Below are 18619 nucleotides of genomic sequence, written 5' to 3'. Positions count from 1 at the left end.
TTTTAAAATGGGTTACAAAGGTTAACCTAGACCATTACATCAACATTAATGACAAGCCTAGAAACACAGGCGTTACAATTCTCTCCACCTTAGAATGATTCTGTCCCCGGAATCACACGTCAACAAACAAATGCGGATAGCGACCCATCATGTCACTCTCCGTCTCCCAGGTGAGATTCGGCTCATTAGTGTGTTTCCATCGGACAAGCACTAACTCGACCATCTTGCGTTGTAACTTCTTAGTCTTTCGGTCAACGATTACCTGTGGTTCTTCAATCAACCTTTTGTTCTCATCGATTCTCAACTCCGAAAGTGGAATCATGTCGGGAACTTCTCCTGTGAACTTCCTCAAATAACACACATGAAATGTGCTATGAATTCCATTCAGTTCTTCTGGTAGTTCGAGCTTGTAAGCTTCGTTCCCAATCCTCTGAAGAACTTTAAACGGTCCAATAAACCTTGGACTTAATTTTCCCCTTTTACCAAATCTTATAAGTCCCTTCCACGGTGAGACTTTAAGCAAAACCGAATCTCTAACTTCAAAAGTCATCGGTCTTCGCTTGTTGTCAGCATAGCTCTTTTGACGATCCTGAGCTGCTAACATTCTTTCCCTAATCATTTTCAACTTTTCAGCAGTTTGATGGACTATCTCCGGTCCCATAAACTGCTTTTCCCCAGCCTCAAGCCAACAAGACGGCGTACGACCCTTCTGTCCATACAAAGCTTGATAAGGTGCCATCTTTATGCTCGAGTGGAAACTATTATTGTAGGAAAATTCTACCAAAGGTAAATATTCATCCCAGTTACCTTGGAATTCCACGTTACATGCTCTCAGCATATCTTCAAGTGTTTGTATCGTCCGTTCACTCTGACCATCAGTTTGTGGACGGTAAGCTGTACTCAAACTCAACTTGGTACCCAATTCCTCTTGTAGACTTTTCCAAAATCGTGAGGTGAAACGGTTGTCACGATCTGACACAATCGTTAACGAAACACCGTGAAGCCTCATAATTTCCTTCACGTAAGAATTCGCAAGCTTATATATAGACCATTTCTCCTTGGCTGCTATGAAATGCGCACTCTTAGTGAATCGATCAACGACCACCCAAATCATGTTGTGACCATTCTTTATTCTGGGCAGTTTAGTGACAAAATCCATAACAATGTCTTCCCACTTACCCATAGACACAAGCAATGATTCTAAACACCCGTACGGTTTCTGATTTTGTGTTTTTACTCTCACACAAGTCACATACTCAGCCACATACTTTGCAACATCAAGCTTCATCGTCGGCCACCAATAGTAGGGTTTCAGGTCCCTATACATTTTAGTGCTACCGGGATGAATCGAGTACATGGTCTTATGAGCGTCTTCCATCAGAAGATCTCTGACTCCTCCAATCTTAGGTATCCAAATCCGATCTTGGAACACCTTCAGTCCATGACTGTTTATACCAAACACCAACGTTTTGCCCAAACGTTCCTCCTTTCGGTCATTCTTCTCAAAAGCTTCCTCTTGAGCTTTCTTTATACTTTCCACAATGGTCGAGACAACTTCAATTCTCAACCCTCTTGGCCTCTTCCTTTCAAGACTGACTTTCCGACTGAGAGCATCAGCAACAACATTTGCTTTACCGAGGTGGTAAAGTATCTCACAGTCGTAGTCCTTAAGTAACTCTAGCCAGCGTCATTGCCTCATATTCAATTCTTTCTGATTAAAGAGATATTGGAGACTCTTATGATCAGTGAAAAGTTTGCACTTCGTGCCATAGAGGTAATGCCTCCATATCTTCAGAACGAAAACTACTACTGCCAACTCCATATCATGAGTCGGGTAGTTCTTTTCATGCTCTTTCAATTGTCGAGACATGCGATCACCTTATCTCTTTGGGTCAAAACACAACCCAATCCAACCCCAGACGCATCACTATAAACAGCGAAGTCTTCAACTCCATCGGGTAGAGAAAGTATCGGTGCCTCGCATAGTTTCTTCTTTAGCTTCTCGAATGCTTCTTTATGCTTATCACTCCAAGCATAAGTAGCTCCTTTGTGGGTCAAAGCTGTCAATGGAGTAGCGATCGAAGAAAATCCTTGGATAAACCTTCGGTAATATCCGGCTAATCCTAAAAAGCTTCGGATCTCCGTGGGACTTTTTGGTTGTTCCCACTTCATCACAGCTTCAATCTTTGCTGGATCAACCATTATCCCTTCTTGGTTGACCACATGACCCAAGAATTGGACTTCTCGAATCCAAAAATCACATTTGGAGAACTTAGCATACAACTTCTCCTTCTTCAAGACTTCCAACACTTCTTGCAAGTGTCTGCCATGCTCTTCTTGGCTTTTTGAATAAATCAAAATGTCATCTATGAACACTATCACAGATTTATCTAGGAACGGATTACAAACCATGTTCATTAAATCCATGAATGCTGATGGAGAATTGGTTAGTCCAAACGACATAACCAAAAACTCGTAGTGCCCTTATCGTGTTCTGAATGCAGTCTTCTCTATATCCTGCTCTCTTACTTTCAGCTGATGATATCCTAACCTAAGATCGATCTTCGAGAAATAGCTCGAACCTTGAAGTTGATCGAACATGTCATCAATCCTCGGCAATGGATATCTGTTCTTTATTGTTGCTTTATTTAGCTCTCTGTAATCAATGCATATCCTCATGCTCCCATCTTTCTTCTTTACGAATGACACCGGAGCTTTGCGGGGCGATGAACTAGGTCTAATGAAACCTTTGTCCAATAACTCTTGAAGTTGCATCATCAGCTCCTTCATCTCCGTCGGTGCTAATCGGTAAGGTGCTTTTGCTATTGGCGTTGTCCCTGGTAACAAGTCTATTCTAAACTCCACTTGTCTATCAGGCGGTAATCCGGGAAGATCTTCGGGAAATACTTCCGGATAATCACATACGACAGGAATGCTCTACATCACCTTTTTCTCCTTCTTAGCATCTATCACAAATGCTAGATACGACGTACATCCTTTGGCCAAACACTTTCTGGCTTTCATCAATGAAATGATTCCAAAATTTACTCTGCGTTTATCTCCATACACCATAAACGACTCTTTCCCAGGCCGGTTTACCTTTACAATCTTCTTCTTGCAAAATATCTCAGCGTCATTGGCGCTAAGCCAATCCATTCCCAACACGATGTCGAAACCATTAAGTTCTATAGAAAATAATTCCTCGTGGAACTTATTCCCATTTAAGTCAATTAAGATGTTTTTCATACGATGACTAACAGGTACAAACTTGCCACTAGCAACTTCGACTAATAAAGCATTATCTAGTCTATCAACAGGCAAAGCTAGTTTTCTACCAAATTCATGTGAAATAAAGGAGTAGTTGGCTCCAGAATCAAATAAAATTTGGGCAGGCAATTTGTTTATGAGAAAGGTACCTGAAGCGACATCAGCTTCATCTTTAGCAGCTTCCAGTGTCATCTGGAATGCTCTCGCCTTCGGCTTTGGCGGAATGTTGGGTTTTGCTGCCTCCTTCTTTTTCGGACAGTCCCTCGACATGTGTCCCTCCTCACCACAACCATAACAAACTTTCTTAGTGAGGGTGCATTCATTGGCATAGTGCCCTGGCTTTCCACATTTGAAGCATGTGGCCACTACCTCACATTTCCCATGATGCTTTTTCTTACATTTTTCGCACCATTTCGCTTCCCCTCCTCCTCCTCTCGAACTAGACTTCGAGAACTTGTTTTTCTTGTTGGACCCTGAAGTTCCATCGAACTTCCTCTTTTCACCAACCTTTATCCTTTCCAGACCCTTTTCCTTCTGATGGGCCTCCACATTCTTAGCTGCTCGAACAACTGTTTTCAGAGTAGTTGCCATCTTGACTGTCGGCCAAAGTCGGCAGGTAGTCCATTAGCGAACCTCTCAATCTTAGAGAGTTTCGTTGGCACTAGGTACATAAATAACTTCATATTCTCAGTGAATGCAATAGCATAGTCATCTATATATGCTCATCCTCCCCTTCTTCAAGTTTTGGAACTCATTTTTCAGATCAATCAGATCTATCTCTGAACAATATTGCACCCTTAGTTGTTCCAAGAACTCCTCCCATGACATTTTCAGGGTTTCTCCTCGTGGCATAGTATCTGCCAACAACTTCCACTAACTCAAGACTCCAGTCTTCAGTTGTCTAACTGCAAAGACAGTCTTCTGTTTGTTGCTACAGTCGCAACTTTCAAATACCATCTCAATTTCGGAGATCCAATCCATAGTCTCAACAAGCTTTGGGCTTCCAGAAAGACTTGACGGCTTGGCGCCCAAGAAATTCTTGTACATTCGCCCATCCTTGTTGTTTCTCCTTTCCGAATCGTTCCTTCGTACTCCTTGAGTCCCAACTTGACTCACCATGCGACTATTGTTCCCTTCCTCCGATTGCTCGGGAATCAATTCAGGTTCCTCAATAGGTATGATAGGTTCGTCCCTATTATCATGCAACATCTGTCGCATTTCATCCCTTTGTTCGACTAACATAGCCGGAATCATGGCTTGCACCCTAACCATCGATATTGGTTCTGGTGCTGCTGCTACAACAGGTGCTTGCTCAATCACTGGTGGTTGATTCCTGTTTTCATCCGCGTTTCCAACGCCACTCCTGGTTCTTACCATTTTTGATCTACACACCGAATAAAGTGAAATTAGATCCTCATCCATGATAGATAATTAAATCATCCTTATCACTCCGAAACGTTTACATGTTAGTTCTAATACCGTAGACGTACGCTTAGAATCCTACACACATAAAGTTTCCAGATCCGATCGGCAACAGACCATAAATCCGAACAAATAATATCATATATGGCAACATATAACCTTTAGCACATAAAAGCATTTTAGGCAGCTTCCTAAAATATACTAGTGCTCGTGTCTATAATATATCAGACACACATCTCACAATCTCCACTTAGCATTCTAAGTTTAAGTCTAGAAATCCTACAAATTCCTAGTTCGCTTAAACTAATGCTCTGATACCAACTGTGACATCCCAAAAATCTCGGCCAGAAAAGACCGATTTCATTTATGCTTTTTAAAATAATTTCAGAGTAAATCCTTTTGATTTAAAACAGTTGCAGAATTTGTTCCCAAAACAAAATATGATAAAATAATATTTATCAAAGCATTTCATCAAGATATGCATTTTCATTATATAATCAAAACTCGGGATGTCATGTTCCGATACAGACCATAAAGCATAGACGATAACATTACAAGTCATTCAACAAATATATACATATACAGACTTGTAAACAAAACAACTTGATGATTCATCCATCTTATGCCCTCGCGCCACTACCTGTAATACGAATAAACTGAGTGGGTCAGGCTTGGGAGCCTGGTGAGCATATAGGGTTTTCAACCCACAATAAATAATTATATTTAATTTCACCAACCAACAATAACCCGATTACCCATTCCCGTTATCCTCACTTTATGTCCCTAAAACAACATCTATCTCAAGAGACCTAATCTAGGATTTTCATCGGGACGGACATTACTGCTAAGGGGTTTCCTCAACAATAGATATCCTAAAGGCAACCATGAGAGGGATAGGGTACACCGTGAACACATCGTTCACAACACCTGCATGTTATGAACCTGCTAGCGTTCCACATGACTGTCTAGAAAAAGTTTGTGGTCGTTATCCATACTCCGCTGAGTAACTAGATCAACAACAACAACATCGAGACCTCTCATCTGTTTATCACACATCAACTATCTACCCATGTTCTACCCAACATATTAGTAGATAAAAATATATATTTTTATACATAGTTTAAAACCTGTATAACATTCTCATTCAATACATATTCCACATAACAGATGAGGCACACCTACATAACACGTATTTCATAGAGAATAAATCAGATCTATGAGATAGAAGAAAGTGAATATACATTCACGCATATAACAACAAAATATACACATAACACGTATTTCGTATAAAATAATTCATAATTATGTGTTAGAAGAAGGTAACTACACACTCACTTGATCAGAAGATGATCGGACAGCACTACGACTTGCAGAAATAGTATTCTTCGGTAGATCTGGAAGATCTTCACAAAAATTGGCTTCTCGCGGGCAGAGCTTCGGCTCTGGAATCTCACTTCTCGGGATCTTCTGGGCTTCGGAACTTGCTTCGGGGCTCGGGAATAATACCGGGGCTTCGGGGTATAATTGGCATGCAAATCGAGGCAAAAGCTAGAGAGAAAGTAAGAATTTGGCAAAAGAATAAGGTTGCCCTCGCATGCCCTTTTATAGGAGGCTGAGGCCTCGCATTATGCTGGGCGTAATGCTCTACACGGGGCGTACTCCTTCGAAATCGTCACTGCTTACGTATCCGAAGAACTCAAGTGCGAGGGTCGTCATGCTTCGCTGTACGCTGGGCGTAGTTCGGATGAGTCTGGTGACTCCCCTTCGGATAATATGGGATTTAATAATTAAATTTATATATTAATTATTTAATAAAATTCAAAAATTCATATCTTCCTCATACGAACTCCGTTTTCGACGTTCTTTATATCCACGCGTAGGTGAGACTACGCTCTATAACTTTCGTTTAGACTCTGTCGGCTAATTTTGACTTTTATTTTTATTATTTATTTTTAGTAGGCCGGGACATGAAAACTTCATTATAAATTCATAGCTTCTTTATCCGACGTCCGTTCTCGCCTATCTTTTTATCGTTTCGCTACTACTAACGAGATCTTCGATTCTTGTTTAGATTGTTTCGGCTAAAGACCGCTCGATCTCAAATCAAGTATTCGGGCTGCATACTGCTAAGTCGAAACTTCAGAAAATCATAACATCCTCATACGAAGTCAGATTCGGGCGTTCTATATATATTCGGAAACCTCGTTTCGGCCACTACAACTTTATGCAAAGATATCGGGTTTATTTTACACTTAAATTTTGACGCTTATTTTATTCTTAATTAAATCAAATCACATAATTAAGCAATTAAGCACAAAACACATAATACTCAAATAATACGTTCTTATTATTTTAAAATGGGTTACAAAGGTTAACCTAGACTATTACATCAATATTAATGACAAGCCCAGAAATACAGGCGTTACATTATGTCTCAATCAACACCACTACTGCCATCGTCAACATCACTCCCACCATCACTATCATTTATTATTATTTTTTTAAAATTTATATAATATGTTTTTACATACAAGTTATAAAACAAATTGTATTCAAATTTCATTCCTAGCAACTAAACAGAATATGAAACCGGATTAGAATTCCTGACCGATTCTAATTCCTTAACAGATTCCAATTCCATCAAAAACATATTGCGAACCAAACGCAACATTAGTGGTTTGACGATGATATCTATCGAGAACGAAATCTTAGAGAGTATAGACTACGAAGAGTTGTTCAACTAATTTGCTATCGAGAACGCTAGGAGAGTTTCACGGATCGTGAGTTAGCTGTTACGATATGTAATTATTCATTAAAATACTATGATTTTGTTATGTTTGTTACTATAAAGTTTATCGTCGTTTTAAAAAAAAAATATTAGTTTATGTAATTTTAATTCGTTACACTTTAAGGCCTAAGGACTTTTTATTTTTCGACTCATCGTGGACATTGAATTCTCGGGATTGACCATGACTATTCATGTAATTTACTATAAATAAAAAGTGAAAAAATAAATAAAATAGTTTCTATATAAAATTTACACAAATAATACAAACTATAATTTCCTAATCTAATTATTTATTAAACTATAATATATATATACTAGGTGTAAGACCCGTGTATTACACGGGTTTATTATAAATTAATTTTAATATAAATATATAAATATGAAATATTTTATAATGTAATACTTTACATAACATAATGTAATAAATCTGCAAAAGAAACTAAATTGTTTGAATTATTTATGATAATTTATTACCAAATTAATAAGATGATTTTATTTCCTTATAAAACTCATTACAATTTTATGGAATTTTGTTTTTAAGAAAATAAAAATCCTTAAAAAATGACAAGTAGAAAATAAAATTTCAAAAATTCTCACAAAATGACAAGTGTCAAAATGAAGGAGAAGATGACATGTGGTAAAAAAACCTTCATTTATTAAAGATGATATATTATTAATAAATAAAAAAAACTACAAGAATCTAACGATCATTTACAAATTCTCAAATCGTAAATAGTTTGTTCTTCACGTTTTTTTACCACATAAAATTGTAAAATGAATTGTCTATATATCTCAAAGCTAAAATTTGAAGATGCCTCCGGGGTCAATATGGTAAATACCTTAGGTTAACCCTAAATGCTTTGGTATATATATTACTTTTCTCTCTGAGACGGCTGTAGGCTGTAGGGATTTAGGGCGATTACTCTCGCCGTCTTGCATCTAAGGCCGCAATTACTATTGTCGCTGATTAATTTTCATGGAGGTTGATTTCGTCATGCATATATTGTTTTCGATGGAGCTTCAGCCACGATTTCTCTGTTTAAAAGGTATGGTTGTTTTTTTCTGTTGTGATTTACTATTTTTATCATTTGTATTTGTAGTACACGAATACACGATGTAGGATGATTTGTGTTTAATGTATTTGTCCAGTCTTTTTAATAATAATTTTTATTTGCTTTTTTGGACCTAGAAGAAAAAAAGTGTAAAAAAAAAAATAATGATAGCTTTTATTTGCTCTTTGGACCAGAAGAATAGAGTAAAAAAACATTAGGGCGATTAAGACATTTAGTAAGTATTGAGAATTCAAAACGGTTATATGTTATACTCTAGATTTTGGCCCATTTTTAAATTGAGAAATTGTTTTATACTTATAATTTTTTTTAGCTGAAGCTATTGTATGATTAAACCCAAGAAACCAAAAAGAAGAAATTTACATATTATAACCAATTCCATATTCGCCTAATTAAACAATGTGGACTCCTACGGGCTGTCATAATACGACAATCTAAAGGTTCTATTTCTTTTTTAGAAAATGACAAAAATAGTCATTTACACTAATTGCATTACAAAAATAGCCAAAAAAAATCGAAATTACAAAAATAGCCACCAATTTCGCAGATGAGAAGGTCCATCTGCGAAATGGCTCCCATCTGCGAAATGTCCTCGATTTTGAGTATAAAAACGTTTTTTTTTTCTCCATTTTTCACCCTTCTCTACACAAAAACTCTCTCTAACTTTGGGCTTCTCTCGGAATTTTGGCTAGTTTTTGAAGAAAATGAAGGATTATGTCAACAATCCCGCAAATATGGTTAGATTTTAACTCTTTTAATTTTAATGTCAACAATCTCTTTATTTTATCATTTGTTGTATTATTTAGTGTTAAAAAAGGGTAATTTTGTTGTGTTTGATAGTTTTAATATTTTTTTAGTATACTTGAAGTTTAAATGCAACTAGAGACAAGTAGAGACTGCGTAGATAATGTTTACAATTTGTTATTTTTGTTGTTTTTTTAGTTGTTGTATAACCTGAAATCTTGTATATATTCTTATCGTATAATTGTTTATATAAAGTGCAAAATAGTCGTTTGTATATATATTTGTCGTATAAGTATAACATTTGTATAAGTTGAAAATTTGTCGTATATATATTGTTAGAAATTGTTTGTGTTTGTCGTATAAGTATAACATTTGTATAAGTTGAAAATTTGTCGTATATATATATTGTTAGAAATTGTTTGTATTTGTCGTGTAAGTTGAAAATTTGTATAAAGTTATCGTATAACTTGCAAAATTGTTAATTTGGTTGTCGTTTTATTTTTAATTTTTTTTGTTTATATGGTTATAAAATGTTAGTTTTAATTAGAAAGATAAAAATTGTTTATATATTTGTCGTTTAAGTTGAAAATTTGTTTAAGTTGAAAATTTGTCGTTGATATATTTGTCGTTTAAGTTGAAAATTTGTTTAATAAAATGTTTATATAATTATGTATGATATTGTTTTCTATCATAAATATATTTGTTGTATAACTTGGAAAATTGTTTATATATGTGTATGTTATTGTTTTTTATCGGAAATATATATATTAGTAATTAAGAAATTGTATTTGCAGTTCGTAATCATATATTTTAAAAAAAAATATTTTTTAGTTATCTAATTTGTTTTTGTGTTTTTTTTGCAGCATGATTTTAGTTTAATGAATACGAAAGCCTTTGCGAACTTAAAAGGCTCTGGCGGTAACATATGGGAAGTATTTGAAGTTTTAGATGATTCTCGACGTGCTATTTTCAGAGATACCGTCTTTGGTTATTTTATTGATGTCCCTCGTTTACAAGGGGACGCATTATTGTTTCATAAAATGTTCCTTCATTAGATCCGGCCGGACCTTGTTTTATCTCCAGATGGAATAAAACGTTTATATTTTCGAGTAGGCAATACGAAAATGGTTTATGGGCCGGAAGAGTTTTGTTTGATTACCGGCTTCAATTTTGGGGAGTATCCAAAAAACATTGGGAGAAAAGGGTCGGAAAAATTAATAAGCAGTAAAAAAAGATGTTTATTGCGTGAACGGCTATTTCCGGACCATACTAATAGTTCGGTGAAAATCGGCGACCTGAAACGTTTAATTTTAAATCGAACATTCCTAGCACTTGACGACGTTGATGCAGTTAGAGTATGTTTGATATACATTTTGTGTGAAGGTTTTTTTGGGTAAAGAAGTTAATGATCGGGTGCCACAAGATTATTTTTTTTTTTGCTGAGAATTTGGATCTCTGGAACAGGTATATTTTGTTTACGTTAAAAGTTCTATTTTATTAAAATTATAATTTATATAATAATCAATTTTGTTTTTTTTTGTTTTGTTAGCTTCGCTTGGGGTAGCTATCACTGGGATTTTACTTATGTTGACCTTGAGGATACATGGAACAAAATACATAATTATTTATCACTTTCTGAATGTGGTCAAACTTTAAAGTACTCCGTCTCAGGATTTACGGTCCAATAAGGGTATAAAAATTTACTTATATTTAAATTGTTTTATTGTTATGTTTTTTATTTTAATTTTAACTTTTATTACTGTAATTGTAAAAAATTGTAGATATGGATATATGAGATGATTCCGGCTGTTCGTGCATGTGGATTTGCATCGAGAAAAAATAAAGACTTGCCTCGGATGAAACGATGGAGTGGAACAAAAAAATTGAAATGGGTTGACGTGAACAAGATTTGGTCAAAGATGCAGGTTTAAAAATATTTCGTTTATTATTAATAAACTTGATTATTATACTTTTATATGCATTTTTAATATGTTTAATTTTTTAGGAGGGGCTACCACCAAGACAAAACATGTTACCGGGTGATGGTGAGATGACATCTTCTTATTATATGTCATTTCAAGAGTATGTATATGGTGAAGGGAAAGCAGTTTCATCCCCAGTACGGGACCATTTTAGGAGACAAGACGAATCTTCGTCTAGTATGTCGTCCAGTGGTCGCTCTCATGGTAGAGGTCGGGGCAGTGGGAAACACAACCTAGACGAGGTGTTGAAACGGCTACATGCACTGGAGCAGCATGTGTTTATGAACCGACAACCTACATAGGTTTTTGTTGAAGAAGTGAATAATGAACAATTTTGGAACGACATTATTTTTGATGATCCGACAGTGTCACAAAGAAATTATGATGAACAGGTTAGTTACACGCTACATTATTTATTAAATTTTATTAACATATATGAATACCTGTGTTCATATTTTATATTTGAAAATATAGGTTGTGCAAGATGAAGTGATGAATAAAAACAATCCAACTGAAAATGTTTTTGGTGATATTCAAGACGACAAGGTTGTTATAGATGTTACATTTACGATTTTAATAATTACTTTTTAATAAAGTGTCTTTCGTTATTAAGTAAAAAGTTATATTTTTAATGTAGGTGTTGGAGGAAAGGAATGAGTATGCGGGGAACAAATTTGATGATGATGTGTTTGATGTAAATGATTATAGTGAAGTTAAAGAGGTTCTTATAGTTACATTAATATAAATATTTTGTTTATTTAGATATTATTGCTTATTAAATTATGTGTATTTCGTTATTAAGTATAAAGTATTATTTTTAATGTAGGAGTGGGAGGAGAGGAATGACAATGCGGGGAACAAATTTGATGATGATGTGCCGGACGAAGACGAACTAATAATAACGGGAATTGTAGATTATTTTGATGATGATGATGACAAAGAAGTTACACCCGATAAACCGAGGAGTCGAAAACCATCACAATATTTGTGCCCTCCTTACACCGAGGTATTCGTTTTATTTATAAACTGATGATTTTATGTTTATGTGAATTATCTGAAAGATATAGATTTAAACATTTGAATATTGTTTTTAGTTGCACACGACACCGAAGCAAAAAAGAAGAACAAAAAAGAAGGTTGATATCAAATCAACAAGCCCCGTTCCTCCTCCAGTTTTTGGTGTTGCTCATGACTTCTCCATGTTGCGCCTGCAACCTTACGTAGCAGGCGGTAAGGTTGCCATCCAAAATTATGTATTGCATTCATATGATGTCCAACATCGTTTGTTTAATTTCGTGTTAGATAGAGATTTTTGGAGCTCATTGTTTGGGCATACACACGACGGATGGTTGGAGTCAGCGGTAAATTAATTGTTAATTAATTATTTTAAAAGTTAATTGTTTTTTAGTCAATAACAAAACTATCATGTGTGCAGCATATAACCATTTGGTACCGACTATTGATGGAGAGACGGTTTGAGAGCGACCGACATACAATAATGCCTCCAAATTTTTTTGTTTCTCATGCTTTGGAAGAAGGACATGACTGGAGGGCGTTTATGGCTGGTATTGCTACGTACCCCAACTTCATGGTTGCTTGGTGGAATGTTGATACGGTAAACTTAATAGTTTATATTGAAAATAATATCGTTTTTTTGTTATGTTTTTGTATTGTGATGTAAATAAACATAATTTTATTTTCTGATCCTTATACAGGTCTTATTGCCGATTCATTCATCCCCTAATCATTGGCTATTTGGGGAACTACGATTAGCGTCAATGGAAGTGCATATTTATGACAGTCTTGGTAGAGGGGCTTATGAAAAATTCAAATCTGAAGGAATCTTTTCCAAATTTGAACGTCGGGTGGCAAATTATTTGGACAAGATTAAGTATTGGGCCCGGAGGAACATCCCAAGGATTCCATTGAATATGCAATTCATTTATGAAGAAAATGTTCCCCAACAAAGTAGTCATTTGGGAGATTGCGGTGTTTTTGTTTGTATGTTTATGGAGCAATTGGTTTCAGGTCAACCAATACGTGTTCTTATTGACCCAAAGAATGCAGCTTTAGAGTTCCGTCTACGGATGACAAAAATTATTTGGGGGTCTAGTCTTGGTCCTATGTAGTTGGATTATATAAATGTATATATAAATTAATGTTGGATTTCATTATTAGTTTATTTTTACAGTTTACTCAACGGATGGCAAAAAATATAACGTTACGACAATTACAACAAATTAATGACCTACTAACTACTTATCAATACATACAACATAAGAACGACTACAACATTTGTTTTAACGTTACAAACACAACAATTTATTGACCTAACAACTTCAAAACCATAAAAACAATATTGAAAAGCTTACAACTTGTAAACAAGAACTGCCAAGAACAACACCCAACTACAAACCAACGCTATCTTTAACTTCTTATTTTCTGATTGAAAGAGCTTATTAGAGTTAGCTACTTTAGCTATTACCATAGAAGATTGGTCCTTCTCTTCATCAACCCAACTGATAAACCAGCATTTTGGTCCCTGTTAAATTTAATATCCACAGTAAGAAAATAAATTTTTGTGATGTAAACACGAGGGTTTAAATTTGAATGACGTTAACAACATGATACCAAATATGGGCAAGCGTAAAACAATCTTCCTGGGTTTTTAGTTGTACCCGAAATCCTAACGATATGTTCTCCTCCGCAATTGCAGTATGCCATTAGCCTTCTTTTTCTTTTAAATCGGAGTTACTTTCTCAGTTAAATTTTTCATAATGAGTGACACCCATTTATAGAAGAAATCATATTACAGACAATTCTTTTTGACTATGAAATGAACTGGTTTGACTATGAATTCAAAAAGTTGAACTATGAAATGCAGACAAGTACATTATGTAGTATTGTCATGTCGGTCAGTGAAATTTGACTATGAAATGAACTGGTTTGACTATGAATTCAAAAAGTTGAACTATGAAATGCAGACAAGTACATTCTGTAGTATTGTCATGTCGGTCAGTGAAATTTGACTATGAAATGAACTGGTTTGACTATGAATTCAAAAAGTTGAACTATGAAATGCAGACAAGTACATTCTGTAGTATTGTCATGTCGGTCAGTGAAATTTGACTATGAAATGAACTGGTTTGACTATGAATTCAAAAAGTTGAACTATGAAATGCAGACAAGTACATTCTGTAGTATTGTCATGTCGGTCAGTGAAATTTGACTATGAAATGAACTGGTTTGACTATGAATTCAAAAAGTTGAACTATGAATTTAAAAGGTTAAACTATGAATTTTGATCAGTAGAGATACAATATTTTCTATTTATAATTGCATTTGTTTCATATTGCATTTGTGTGATGATTGTAGAGCACTATCATCGGTATTGAAAATGAGTAGTTACAGCGAAAGAACCTTTTCTCAACTACCAATTTTCTTGCATAACCTTCAAAGAACAAATCCTAATACCTTCACAGCCATTAAGAAAACCAATACCAACCGCTTTCAATTCTGTTTTGTGGCTTTAGGTTGCGTGGTATAACATACTTCTTTTATTGAGTTATATAATATTTCATGGTAATGTATCTCGATTAGTTTTTACTTATCACTAATATGTGTTCGTTTTTATGTAGATTCGTACCTTCCTTAGGTGCATGATACCACTGATATATGTGGGTTATTTACCCTTCTTTGGAGCTTTCTGACAACAATGTACTTCGCAGTGGCTTTAGATGGAAATCATGAACCACTACTCTTAGCAATTGGTTTGGGAACCTTACAGTGTGAAGAATCATGGAGATGGTTCATGATGAGGTTAAGAGATTGTTTAGGTGAGGACATAGAGGTTGGTTTCATAAGCAACCTGTGTGATAACATAGACTTTGGTGTTCAGAGTGCCTACCCGGATTCCTATCATGGATATTGTCCTAAAGATATAGCTCGAAAGATACGTGAGTCTGTTGGACATAACAATACGGAAGTCGAATCGTTGTTTTGGAAGTCATGCAATGCATATAGCGTTGATGATTTTTACTTGTGTTTGGAAAGGTTGCAAAGTACATGTAGGAAACCACCTTTCTGCACCTTGCTTATGAGTCCAATTTACTGGCTTGACGATATACCGATTTCAAAATGGACAAGAGCATTTTCCCCAAAAATACGTTACAATGTTAAATCGATTGACGTCCCTGAAATTTTGCAAATTATATCCTCACGTGAGTTTCCTATAACAACGATAATTGAGTTAACCACCACGTCGATACAATCAAAGTATGCTGAACGGGCCGAACTGACTGGTAAGGGAGATTGTTATATTTAGTTTTTTTTTATTGTGCTACTATTTTTATTAAAATATCAAATTTTACAGGGAGGTTGTCTGGTGGGTTGACCCCTTACGTTGAGAGTAAGGTTCAAAAAAGTCTCAACAAGTCTTATAATTGTAATGCAAGACGTTTGTATGGGGATACATTTGAAGTCGATGACACTTTTGCCACCAGCAACGTACACGTTGAACGAAGGGTATGTAGTTGTGGTAAATGGCAAAAAAGCGGTATACCATGTGGCCACACTATAGCATGTCTAAGAACCCGTACATCTGAGTCCATTCAGAGAATGGTTGATTACAAGTTCACTAATTATGTGTATCGACTTGCATATGGATCTGAGTTGGTGAATGGTATACCATCATATGAGCATTGGGAAATACCAAATGAAACGGTGGTCCTGTTACCTCCCTCAATGCAGTAGTTATTCATGTAGGTGAGCTCCATCTACTACTAGGGTCGGCTTACAAAAATTGACAAAAGCTCGTACCTACAATACATTGTATATCTATTCAAATACACCAAAATAAATATTAAAAAATTAAATTAGGATATGATAATACTAACCGAGCAACCGAGTGCGACGTACAAAAAATCAAAGCGATCATCAGCATCTGTTTTAATATGTGTGACAGTACCCGGATTATGTTTGGCCAAGTTGTGACAATACGCCGGAAGTTTGGTAAAAGAATCCTCTTTCGTACCCCTTAACGACAACAATGCATATTGCTTCGCACGCCATGCCTGATGGTATGAGATATTGATATTCAATTGAGCATTCATATCATTAACAATTTCTTTTCCCCGATAAACTCTACTATAGTCTTCAGCCAAAACATCAGCAACATATTCACCCAAAACATATTTGTTTGCTTGTCGATGATTAGGTTGCAACAATGTTGAAGAACATGTGTGTACATCAACAAATTTATTCACTTGGAAAAGTCCATCAGAATTTTTAATTGCTTTTGCTCTTAGTAACCAAGAACAATTTTTCGAAACACACACAACTTCATACCTTGATTTGGTGGATCTACTTGTCCTCGTCTGGAAACCTTCTTGAAGACATTTTTTACCAATACACCGCTTTAAAAGTTCTTTGTTCTTAAATATACTCTCACATTGAATCTTTTGAAGATTCATGTCTACCATCTGTGTTGGGATATCTTCATTAATATCAATTGGCTATGCTGGTACAGGGGGCATACCGTGAAAAAGGTTATCGGGAAACTTAGCTTTAACTTCATCACCCAACTCATCTCTATCGGAATTGCTTTGTAGCTCGGTTATATCTAAACATACATCACCAACATCAACATAATGCCCGTAAACATAATTTTTTTCATTTTTTTGACTTCAATTTTTTTTTCTTTTTAGTTTTATCTACCACACGCCTATTCATAACTTTAACTTCTTGTTCGGCAACATCATCACAACGACCACCCACATGATTAAGATATGTACCAACATCATCATCACCAACAGACTTGTAATTCTCGGGATCCACATAGTGAATATGTGAATAACTAACATTAACATTTTCAGTAACACTGTGAAACTGAGGTACACTAGGAGTATTGAAAGTACCTATCGGATCGTTGCTCCCTTTATAATTGCATAAATTACCAACAAGTTGGTTTCCAATTTCACCACCCCCATTAACCTCCTCAACTTCATCAACCACCACAAACACTTTCACAGCCCTTCCTCCACTACATTTGATTACGTTTATCAACATTCTAACATCCATGTCTTCAACTATAGCTATATAATAATTTAATTCAGGATGGTGGAAACGAAGACTAATTCTATATTTGTCTAACAAACCAATTTTGCTTCTTACCAAAGATACAAAATCACTATAACTAATTTACTCAGAAAATATCAAAGCGAATTCAGAAATACCTCCCTGTGGACATATGTATTCCAGATTAGTTCCATTAACTTGCCATCTCCCACCGGTTACAAGACAAACCAAATATTCAATCATTTTTTGAGCAAATTGTAGAGAGAGTTCCTAAACAAATAACAACCAAAATGATATTTTTTCTACAAAACTTTTTATATAGCAACATGATTTCGTAGTCAAACCAATTCATTTCATAGTCAAACTTAAAAAAAAAAATAATAATAATAATAATACAAAAAAACCCACCATTTCGCAGATAGAGTGAGAGTATTTCGCAGAGGGACCTATTCCATCTGCGAAATTACCCCTATATATACAACAAAAATATTAAAAAAAAAAAAACTTCTCATCTGCGAAAGTACAAGCACCTAAAGCACAACTGTGCTTTAGGTGCTTGTACTTTCGCAGATGAGAAGGTCATTTCGCAGATGGGACCTTCTCATCTACGAAATTGGTGGCTATTTTTGTAATTTCGATTTTTTTTGGCTATTTTTGTAATGCAATTAGTGTAAATGGCTATTTTTGTCATTTTCTCTTCTTTTTTCCCTAGATAACTTAGGGGGGGTGTTTGGATAATAATTTTTAGTTCATTAGCATATTACTTATTTCCTTATTGCTTATTGATGTGGAAATAATTATTTTTTTAAATGTGTTTGGATTAACTTATTGTGGTGGGAATAAACAATAAGTAATAAGTATTTTAAATATTTGGCAAACAAAACAGCTTATATGAGTAAAATAACTAATAAACAATAAGCAATAAACATTTTCATCATTGCTTATTAAAATCAACTTATTTGCCTTATTCCTACCGCAATAAGCTGATTTTTAAAAGACTTCTATCCAAACACTAAAATTTGCTTATTGCGATGAGATTAATCAATAAGCAATAAACTGTCTATTTTTTTTTCCTATCCAAACACCCCCTTAGAATGAATTGATACTGGTATGGATAAAATATTGTATAGATAATATTTTTTTAAGATTTACATAAAAAATTATAAAAAGTTAAGAAATATAAGTAATAATATTATTGATGATTTAAACTAAATATAATAACTATGCAATTTTTTAAAAAAATGTGATGTGATAAATAGAAAGTTTTGAAA

At 35.0% G+C, this 18619-nt stretch overlaps 1 protein-coding gene across 3 annotated transcripts; it reads left to right on the top strand.

The window, feature by feature from the left end:
• Positions 1-8355: 8355 nt before the first annotated feature.
• Positions 8356-13473, top strand: LOC145094139 (uncharacterized). Of its 3 annotated transcripts, none has more exons than XM_079032443.1 (12): positions 8356-8523; positions 10155-10755; positions 10841-10981; positions 11073-11216; positions 11297-11665; positions 11748-11819; positions 11911-11994; positions 12100-12279; positions 12368-12503; positions 12576-12634; positions 12709-12888; positions 12989-13473. In XM_079032443.1, exons 6-12 carry the CDS (start codon positions 11766-11768, stop codon positions 13400-13402), a joined length of 1107 nt encoding a protein of 368 aa, XP_078888569.1. In that variant the 5' UTR covers positions 8356-8523; positions 10155-10755; positions 10841-10981; positions 11073-11216; positions 11297-11665; positions 11748-11765; the 3' UTR covers positions 13403-13473. The 3 variants fall into 3 exon arrangements, with proteins under 3 accessions (XP_078888569.1, XP_078888561.1, XP_078888554.1); XM_079032435.1 differs by adding an exon at positions 9240-9284 and having other exon boundaries at positions 12368-12634; XM_079032428.1 differs by having other exon boundaries at positions 12368-12634.
• Positions 13474-18619: the final 5146 nt, after the last annotated feature.

This window comes from Lactuca serriola, chromosome 1 (genome assembly GCF_051521515.1).
Source record: "Lactuca serriola cultivar US96UC23 chromosome 1, Lser_US96UC23_V15, whole genome shotgun sequence".
Taxonomy (NCBI): Eukaryota; Viridiplantae; Streptophyta; class Magnoliopsida; order Asterales; family Asteraceae; genus Lactuca; species Lactuca serriola.
Note: the sequence above shows the minus strand (reverse complement) of the source record. Positions and strands in the feature narration are given on the sequence as shown.

What these genes read in the sequence shown, in the direction of transcription:
- LOC145094139 (XM_079032428.1), top strand. Translation starts at nt 11,766, where the DNA reads ATGAATAAAAACAATCCAACTGAAAATGTTTTTGGTGATATTCAAGAC. An exon ending in ATTATAGTGAAGTTAAAGAG is followed by an intron (nt 11,995 to 12,099) that starts GTTCTTATAGTT and finishes TTTTTAATGTAG; the next exon opens with GAGTGGGAGGAGAGGAATGA. An exon ending in ACGGATGGTTGGAGTCAGCG is followed by an intron (nt 12,635 to 12,708) that starts GTAAATTAATTG and finishes TCATGTGTGCAG; the next exon opens with CATATAACCATTTGGTACCG.